Source organism: Vicia villosa, linkage group LG3 (genome assembly GCF_029867415.1).
Source record: "Vicia villosa cultivar HV-30 ecotype Madison, WI linkage group LG3, Vvil1.0, whole genome shotgun sequence".
NCBI classification, from domain to species: Eukaryota; Viridiplantae; Streptophyta; class Magnoliopsida; order Fabales; family Fabaceae; genus Vicia; species Vicia villosa.
In genome coordinates this window covers 3565540-3576471 of record NC_081182.1, presented here as the reverse complement: position 1 = coordinate 3576471, position 10932 = coordinate 3565540, and the positions used below count along the sequence as shown (strand labels likewise).

General features: G+C 31.6%; 1 protein-coding gene across 1 annotated transcript; it reads right to left on the bottom strand.

Moving 5' to 3' along the window:
* Positions 1–1168: 1168 nt before the first annotated feature.
* Positions 1169–7421, bottom strand: LOC131660076 (uncharacterized). Its single transcript, XM_058929207.1, has 15 exons — positions 7098–7421; positions 6965–7005; positions 6430–6499; positions 6190–6338; positions 5862–5957; positions 5642–5712; positions 5253–5314; positions 5107–5170; positions 4894–4978; positions 4515–4641; positions 4088–4170; positions 3853–3931; positions 2037–2164; positions 1734–1910; positions 1169–1628 (listed from the first exon to the last, which is right to left on the bottom strand). Exons 1-14 carry the CDS (start codon positions 7171–7173, stop codon positions 1737–1739), a joined length of 1305 nt encoding a protein of 434 aa, XP_058785190.1. The 5' UTR covers positions 7174–7421; the 3' UTR covers positions 1169–1628; positions 1734–1736.
* Between the last annotated feature and the right edge of the window lie 3511 nt (positions 7422–10932).

Here is a 10932-nt window from a genome sequence, read left to right as displayed (position 1 = left end):
AGCCACTTACGAAATCATGTATCGAATATTTCTTTATATTATGTACTTTCTATTTTAATTAGATCAAAACACAAAATAAATTAAATAATAATAAAAAATTAAATACTGACATCATATTTCTATAATTTGGATGATTCGTCGTTGACTATACTTTCGAATTCAACCTTTGTATGATAACACATAGATACACTGATCATCCGTAATTAATACAAATATATTTGATCGATTTATATAAGATATAAATAACTATGGTGCTACGGCAATATATTTGTTATGTTACTTTATTTATTTAATCCACTGGATTAAAGTATTGATTGTCTTTCAAATAACTGATCAATGTTCATGTTCATTTTGATATTTGTATAGTAAAGCAATGATATTCCAGCCTATCGAATTGAATAACCGATCAATATATATTTTATGGCATCTCTACCCCACGCTCTCATTATGAGATTAAGTGATCCAACATTGATTGAACCCTTAATCTTAATAAATACCTTTAAGCCTCCAAAATTCGAACAGAAACCCTCACAATCATTACGTGAAGAACTCCTTTTTCTCCCATTATTGTAGTTTTATCGAATACAAATTTTTTTAAATGTCAGCGTTAAAAAAATTGAGTGCTTATTAAATAATAATACTGAAAATTAAATAAATAATGTGTCATAGGTAGACCTACTTACAATGTCAAATAAAAATGATTTGTTATTGGAGCATGAACATGATCAAATCACCGCTTGTTTTAAACAGTAAAATGATTTGTTATTGGAGCATGAACCATTTTTAAGAAAAAAATAACTTCAAATTAAATAAGATGCTAAATAACCACTATTACAAAAGGATTGAATTACAAATATATAAAATAAATGAATAATATTAAAAATTAAAATTTTTGATGACAATAATTAATAGGATATACATGAACCATTCAACTTTTAACAATAAAAAAGGATAATTTTAATGGATGGACAAGAATCTAACTAAAAATAAATAAATAAAAGCAGTGATGCTAATCAGCAGTAATGGTTGGAATTGTTCGGTATTGACTTGTTATAAACTTCGTCCACTCTAACCACAACCAGAAGGTTGGTAAGGACTAAGAATAAACCCAAGTCCACGTGAGACAAGTCTAAATAGGATGCTAACACCAAGTTCAACAAAATATATGTTTCAATAAACTATGAATACGATTGATTTGTGAATAATTTAATTGTTGGGGAACGGTTACAATCAAAATCAAATGCTAGCAAACCTAACTGTACACGAGAAAGACAGTGAAATTTCTGCACTAAATAAATACTCGTAAGAAAATCAAATGACTATGAAAATATAAATCAGCCAGACTTAGTCTCGCATTTTAAGGTCTACAACCTGATGACCCTGAGTTTCGTATCCACCGCCATGCCTCGTTCTTCAAAATTGTACAAAACAATGCTTCCCTCTCTCCAAATTTTAAAGTGTGACAAGTTGTAAATTTGATAGGAATAAATTTGATAGGAAGGTACCGTGAGAAGGAAGTTAATCATGTCAGAAATATTCGATGTCATTACAGTCTAGGGTTCCTCTGGTAAGGTGAGTGGCATGATGTTTGCAACATTAAGCTGTAAGGGACTCCTCCAAAATATTAGCTGAGAAACAAACAAAGGCAGTGACTTAGCCAATATACAATGAACAGGACCTGATAATCATTTAGCAGAGTCCAACTTCACACTCTAGACGAGAGATTTTCTTACCTCTTATTTGGTTGAAGAAACCCGTCGTAATGAAGGTATCCAGCTGCTTGAAACATGGGGGTTACTACCAAGTACACGCCCTATGTTTGAGGTTAATGTGGACTTTTCGGGCTTGGATATATTTCGTGTAGTTGACTTTTGCAAGGGAGATGAAGTGGATGGACCATTGTTCACATTCTGCAAAAATTTATTTCAATCAGTTGAATTTCTTCAGCCAAGTAAAAACTCAACATAATATCTATGATCAAACATAATGAGAGAAATGAGGCCACCAAGTCATCAGAAGAAATTACTGAAACTTACATGTTTTTCAGTGTGATTCTTGGCATTCAGTTTCTTAACATTGGATGGCTTAGGATGCACACGCACGTTCGGGCGATCAAGATTGGGTAGCATTTTTGTTACAGTAAATTGAGGAGAGTTAGTGATTCCTGAAAAGGGAGTAGCAGGATGTGATCAGTATAGCGCATTATTACAGTACAGCAGACCACTATACTTCAAAGTTTTAAGTCTAGCTTAGCTCAACGCTAGTACAGCAGAGCAAAATTCCAAATGAAAAAGTAATAAAATAATAATAATGATTACATGGAAATTATTGATTTACATTATTAAAATATGTAAATATAACAAAGTTGTTATTAATATTAATTGTAAATGATTAATAGAATCATAAGCATGTACTTTTGTTGTTATTAATATTATTGTATATATACTCCCATCCACTCTGCCGAAACTGTTCCAAATATCACCATCATGCTGAGTAATGAAAAATGCACATACAAGTATAAAACAAGTGGTCCGAACTATTCAACATTCATGCAATAATTTTTCAAGTGTTTGATCACATAATTCCTTCCTCACCCGCTGAGCTAGAAACGACTCCATCTCTCAAAACCATGATCCCCAATTATGGTTTCACCTTGACGCTGTGTATTTGCAGTGTATATATGGAACCATCTCCGATGATCTACTCAACACCATCCTCGAACACGGTTCAACTGCTGAACTTGATAGTTCGACACCATCCTCAAACACGGTTCCACTGCTGAAATTGATAGTTCGACATCTTTTACTACAACAAAAATTCTAGGACTCTATTTAGACAAGAATTTTAGCGAAGTCATATGGAACAATTCTCTAATGCATCCTCCAACTGTCAACATCTTAAGTCTCTCTCTAACCAACGGGCTAATGTTTGTGCTATTGTATCTAATAAACAATTGGTTCTTCAATTCATTTCAAGGCTAACAGATGCATATGATATGTAGGATCCCAAATTTGTCACGGGAATATTAATATCATGGAGGCCAGAGCAATGGCCGCGGCCTTTGCGGATGAGGAAGAGGTTATGATCGTGGTGGAAGTCGTTCCCCGCATCAACAGTGGCCTTTGTCATTCTACCCGCATAAGCAGTGGGCCTCACCAAGCTCATGTCGCAAATGCAGCGCCAACATATTCATATGCTCCATCGGATATTCATTCTGCTATGCATACCCTCACTGTTACTCCTTTTGATGATTAGTGGTACATGAAGTCATGAACATTGGGGTTGCATCTTATATGATGGCAAACGGAGGTAATCTCAGACCTTATTTAAATATGAGCGACAAATAAAACTACTTTTTATAACTTTTTGTCTCATACTTTTATGCCTTTTGATATTGTGCACAATGATCTATAGACACTGATTATTAGTTCAGAAGGTCATCGTTATTATGTGTTATTTATTGATGACTACACAAAATCGTTACTATGGTATATATATCACTACCAGATGAATGAAAAGGCACAGCCAAAAATTTTCTTACAAATATTCTTCAAACTTGACTTGACAACTATCTTAATTCAATGTACATCAGACCTCAGAAGCTACTATATTGTGGTTCAGAAACAAGTTCCTCGAAAAGTACCCAACATATAAATAACAAACTTTTTCCTTTTTCCTAATTTCCAATGAACATAAAACATCACTTCAAATTATAATTCATTCTACCAGAAAATAAAAATTGCATCTGCAAATCACTTCAATATATGTTATGTAGGAAAAATCTCCCACAATGAATCAGAACTCCTTCAAGTTTCAATCACATATGGCAAGAACATAGGAGACTAAAGTTACCTGTTTGTTTTTCCACACGCTTTTCAACAGCCAATGGTTCTAGACTGCTAGGAACAGCACTAGGCACAGCATCCGAAGGCTGCAAATGGTCATTGAGTCAAAATGAGAGAGAATAAAATCAGGAAATTTTAATAATCAGGATTCAGGCTATCAGAAAATTCATATGCATTCCAGTAAAAGCAAGCTAAACCATTATTAAATAAATATATTTGAAGGTTCTAAATAAAATACTCACAGATGATTGATTCGGTCTCCTTGTCTGTTGCACCTGCTGATTTCTTAGGATGGTCCAGTCGAATAAATTGTCATACTCATATCCTGCTCATTAAATTAAGCCAAATAAGCTTCTTATGACATCAGGGGAGAAGATAAATACAACACAGAAGACCACCAGAAACAACTTTGAAACACTAAGATTGGAAGTACGTGATACAGTTAAATATTTTATTCTCAACTAAAATTTACAAAACGTGAAAACATGAATTTATTCTTATGGAGAAGATATGTTAAATACATGGTAGCATTCATTTATAACACCTCCAACAGTCAACAGGCTAAAGCAATCAACCAATAAGCAAATTATCATCAACAATGTAATATATGTCCAATTGAGAGCAATTATTTAAAATCAAATGTAAGATTAAGAAAATAAGTCAATATACCTTCACAAGTGAACAAATCACGAAACAGACGCTTTAAGAATCCATAATCTGGATCTTGATCAAATGTCAAAGAGCGACAATAATGGAAGTAAGAAGCGAACTCCACGGGATATGATTCGCAAAGCGTCTAAAAAAAGAAATATAGATTCATTAAACTTCGGAGTAACAAAACTTCAATAAGAAAACCTCTCAGGAGAAGATAAACTAAAATTTGATTAATCCAGTAATAGCAATCCTTAAAAGCTCTTATTGATTTTGCATAATTCATCACCAGAACCTTTTCTATTGTAGGCCGGTATGAGGGCGAGAAGAAAAAAAAAATTAAAAACTAAACTAAGGATCAGGGATTTAATCATTTTATGGTATTGAAAATTTGTACCTCAATGGGAGTTGATAACTTCTTTTCCCGAATCTTGTCATATTTTTCCTCTTTGGTGACAGCTTTCAATCCCTGCCAAGGAAGGCTAAAATGCAAGAACTGTAGAGTCAAGCCCTGACTTTACCTTAAAAGTATGTGCAATTGATATTCGTATGCATCATTTTATATAATTTATGTTGCTAAGTAAATTACAGTGAATACGAAGAAACATACCTTCCTCTTAAGAAGTACATAAGAACATAGCCAATAGACTCCAAATCATCACGACGACTTTGCTCTGACAAAAGTAAACCAAATTAGAATAAAAAATTGTAGGTTACAAGCTGTAACAGTAAAGAAGGAAATTTATTTCAACGTACCAATTCCTAAGTGAGTATTGCAACTTGCATATCGTGCAGTCCCTGTTAAGTTTTTCTTCTCTCTGTATAAGTTTATCAAGATCAAACCATTAGGCAATGATAAACTTGCTAGTTAAACTGGCAAAGCAAAAGTATCAATAAGAATTAATCAATCAAAAGAGTGCAGAAAAGGAATTATATGAGATTACACAGATTACAAGTTGGAAGACTTTCCATTCATAAACAACAATGTACATTTAATTACCAATAGATCATGTTATATAGAAAAGCAATCAAATCAAATATATTTGTCACACAAGAAAACCTTAGAACACAGGCCAGACATGTAAAACAATGATCCAAAATAGAACAAGAAAAAATAAAAACAAATTAAACAGAACAAACTATACCTGTAAGCAATATGCTGTTTTGTTTTGGGGTCTCGATATCTTTTCGCTAGTCCGAAATCAATAATATAAACCTATCAATGTACCAAATTGTAAAAAGAAAACATAAGAAAGAGGAAGCATAAAAGAAACTACGGAACATGAAACGTATCAACATAAGTTAGCCACTGAAAAGTATCAACGTAAGTTAGCCACTGAAGATGATGAATTTGGCCGACTTTACCTGACTTGATTTTCTCCTAATACCCATTAGGAAGTTATCTGGTTTGATGTCTCTATGTAAAAATCCCCTGGAATGCACATATTCTATTCTCGAAAGCTGTAGTCAAGTAAATAAAACATAAATAATTTTACATTAATGTGCTTTTGTTAATAAAATCGTGCGGATGGGAGCATTAACTACAAGAGGCAACTTCTAGATAATAAAACTGCTACTATATTGATATGCAACAAACATGGTAGTTATTTCCCAAAACCATAACCAGCAAGAATAAACTAATGCTGCCTCATGAAAACCAAAGGAAACAATCCAGACATGAATCAGTCGTTACCATCTGGTCGGCCAACATCAAAACTGTTTTTAAAGAAAGCTTGCTCCCACAGAAGACAAAAAGGTCTTCCAGACTACGTCCCAGAAGATCCATTACCAGAACATTATGGTCTCCATCAGTACCACACCATTTCATATTCGGAATACCACCTAAAATCCAGAGTGTAAGAGGAATCAGAAAAAAAATAATAATAATAACATAACTTTCTTCAACTTCCCAGATTCTTCTTTTATAACTTACTTTCTCCTTGAAGAATACTGTATAATTTGGCCTCCTGCAATAGTTGCGGATGCCTTGCATTCTTCTTTTCCTACAAAATAGAAATGCAACAACTATAAATCAGCATAAGGCCTTGTACATAGCTCTTGAACAATAGAATACAAACGAATGTCAAAAATAATGCGGAAAAAGGGACGAACATACACCTAGCAAGTATAGTTCTCTTTATTAAAAATTGACCAAAGATTTTACTTATAGGGATCTAATCATTATATGCAAATAAAAAAACAAAACCCAACCCTAATTCGAATAGTATCGAACCATATAGATCCAACTATAAAATGTTAATGTTATCCAGAAAAAATCATCTATTCCTTAGATTACCAGAGAATCAAGTCAATCAACTAAAGCAATGAGATATCATCATGACTCTAAAGTAAAGGTAAGCAACAAAAAATTATGCAAACTCACAACTTCCTAAAAAAAATTCAAAAAATGAAAAATAAACCAAAATTTAAAATTCAAAGTAAGCGAAATTTGAATGATGAAATCAAACCATTTTGACGGCAACGATCTCAGAGTTATCCATATCCGAAGCTGAAAAAAACAACCAAAAAAATCAGCAAAATCATAACCAGCATATATAATACATATAGAATAATACATAAATAGATGAAAGAGTTCGTTACCGATGAAAATTTCACCAAACGAACCGCTTCCGATTTTGCGACCAATCTTAAACTTGCCGCCGACAACCCACTCCATGTTGAACAGGCCGGCGAACCTTATCTGACGATGATACCAAACGAGAACGACGATACGCGACGGATTCAACGGTCGATTCAACGGAAAAAGTTGTTAACGGCGATGAACGGAAAAGGAGGGTTTGGTGAAGATAAAGAGAAGAGAGAAGAAGAGAGAAATTGAAACTGGATTGAATAAAGAAGAAGAAAAAAGTGAGGGTAATTTAGGAAATGGAGAAATAATCGTTTTCAAAAGTCGGTTGGTGATGATCTGTACGAGCTAGCACTCGACGTTATTCTTGTTATACCTTACTCGTTTCCGAGTAAATTACTGTATTATCCACGTGGGAATTGAAAAACACGCTTTTCTAACATTTTCTTGGAGAGACTAGGTTTCTTTTTAATTTATTTTGGTAATAAATAAATAAATTGGAGTGGATAAAGATAATCTGAGTCAGCAGGATCAAATAATAAGAAAATTTATTTATGGGAGTATTTTTTTTAATTTTTACGTTGAATTGTTCTTTTACACCTCCAAAAAATAGGGGGAAAAAGGAAATTTCGACAGATACTAACTAAATAAGTGTGGATAAATTAGCGTGAAATTTTTAGATTCGGATCTGTTGGAATTATTCCGCATTTGCCAAATGGATATTTTTTGTTTTTGGATAAAATACAGCTGCCACGTTGTTGTTTTGGAATGGAATTGAATTGGATAAGGCTGTCAGTCATTGACGTTTGACCTCCGACATACTAAATAAATGCTAAAGAAAAATTTTACGGGTGAATAATTTTATGGAAATTAATTATTTTCCAACCCTCAATGTCAATTTATGACATTTCAATTAGGAGTATTCAAAAGTTTAATTTGAAATTAAATTTTATCACTTTATTAATAATTCAAAGACCTACATTTATTAAAGTAAATATGTGTTTAATCTATTTAATTAATATAATTTATTTATTTTTAAATATAATATATAATTTATTTTTTAATGAGATGTTTTAGAAAATATCTCTCATTTTTTTTCATGTCGAAGTGGTTTTTTTAAATCCTTTCAAACTCTACGTATTTTTAGATATACTCCCAGCAAAATTTTGACTTGTTCATAAGAGTCTTTCGCTAGTCAAAAAAATGACTATTATTAACTTGATTTGTTATATAAAATTTTCTCTCAAAATCAACCATATTTAAATTCTCTTAAATAAGTATCACAAATATGTTGTGTTGATCCAAAATATTAAGGATATTTTACTTGAAAATAATATGTTTTAAGTAAATCCACACTCTTTATGACGGTAACAAAGAGGTTATTTTATGAAAAAATTAGTACAACTTCTAATATTGATCTTTTGATTCACAACTCGTCTTTTTTGAGATTGAATAACATTTTTTAAAGCGGCCAGAACTATATTTTTAAGATTATAATTTATGATAGCAAAATGATTAGTCGCAAAAAAATTAGAAGAAAATTGGGTTAGATTAATGATTATATGCTTGAGTTTTATTTTATTTTTCAAGTCTAATGGTGAAACCCAACTAGCTTGAATAGCTGCAGAATTCACTTATCATTGGTGCTTTCATCTTCTTAATGCCTTATAAAAACACAAATCTTATTCTAAAAGACCTTGATGATTCTCTTCAAATCACAAACCAGGGTCTTAATGAACTCATCATCCACAACCACAACCTTGAAACAACCATGAAAGATAGCAATCATTTCATCTCTATGTAGTTGAGTCAACTGGAAAACACAAATAAAAAACATGTGGAGAGTGCCAAATAAGCAAGCAGACTAAGATGTCCCACAAGAAGCTCAATATATCTTACCACCTCAAAAGTTCTTAAGTTACTTCATATGGATCCTATGAGGCCAACGCAAGTGGAACGTCTGTATGGAAAAAGACATGTTTTCATGCGTGTGGATGGTTTTTCCATATACACTTGGATCAACTTGATTAAAGAAACTTTTGTCATTGTTGATGTTGTAACACCCCAATATCCGCTACACGCATCAACCGTGTCGGCCAACTGAGCATGTCACCAGCTTAATCAATAATCCCCCTAGGTCCGCTTACCGGCTGCCCAGGAAATATTGTTTTTGCCTTCCGCAGGAATCGAACCACGTACCTAGGGGTTAAGTACGTATTCAAAGAATCATGTCCAACATAGCAGAATCAAGCACATTGACATTTGTCCTCATTTCATCAGGGAACTTGTGGAAGATAAAATAGTAAATATTGAGCATATAGCAACTGAAAAATAGTTAGCTGGCATATTCACTAAAGCTTTAGATGTTGTTTGAAAAGTTAAGGGGTTCTCTTGGTATTTGCATATGTGAGAATTTGTAGCAATCAATGCAATGGAGGTGTGCAAGAATAGAAAGACTTTTTCTCTCTCTCTTAAGAATAATGTTGCACGTAAAATAATGTTGATTCTTCCCATTTTAGGGTATCCTTATAAGTGGCCCTTCATTACAAACAAGAACATTTTTCATCTCTCTCTATTAATCTCACAAATTTGTCAATTCTCATTTCTCTTAAGATCTTCCATTTTCTTCCAATATGAGTCAAAGATATGAAGAAACTAAGACAAATACTAGGAAATCTAGGGCTTCTGAGTCAAAGAAGACTGGCCTAGAGAAGAATGAAACAAATGTTGAATCACATGCTACAACATCTGGTGAACCTTCTATAGGAACATCTATGATTGGGAAAAAGTTTTGAGTATTGGAACACTTACTCTTGGAACATTTAATCCTAAAAAATATTTTTAATTAAATTCTAGATATTCCAATAGAAAGTTCACCAGATAGGTATTGGAACATCTAGTATTAGATGGATCATCAAGAATTCAATATGATAAAATGATTCATCTCCTCATATAAGTATTGTAGGAAATTTATCAATATTTTATTTACGCTTTAATATATTTTAGAGTATTAAAAATATTAAATATTTTGTGTTTATTATATATATTGTTTGGGAATTGAATTTTTATTATGAATATTAATTAATTTTTATTTTATTTAGCACAAGTCTTATAATATTTTAAGGGTTAAAATGTAAATTGGTTTTAAAATCCTTCATTTTTTTCTTGTGAACCAAACATATTTTTGATTAAAAATTCTCCATCACTCCCCCTCTATTGAACCAAACATATATTTAATTAAAATGTCTCCCCTCACCTCTCCTACATTTCCCTCACCTTTATTAAAATTCCTTCCCTCTCCTTTCTTTTGTTGAACCAAACAGATCTTAAAAACTATAGAAAGGTGCCGATATGTCATTTTAATTTAAACCATGAATAATAAACATATAATAATTTGATTGTGAATCTAATATATATATATATATATATATATATATATATATATATATATATATATATATATATATATATATATATATATATATATATATATATATATAGAGAGAGAGAGAGAGAGAAAAATTAAAGAAAATAAAATACTAATAAATAAATGGTTTTTATGATCGTAGACAACTACCAAACTCAAATAATGTCAGAACACTCGATAACCAAACTATGAACATATTAACTAATTAACACTCTACTCAATTAACCAAATTTATTTTTATAACTTAAAATTATTTTTTTTATGCCAGAATATATATTAACCAAATTCTAAATTGATTAATCAAATTTTGATATTTTATTAACCAAAGTAATTAATATATATATATATATATATATATATATATATATATATATATATATATATATATATATATATATATATATATATATTATTAAAAAGTT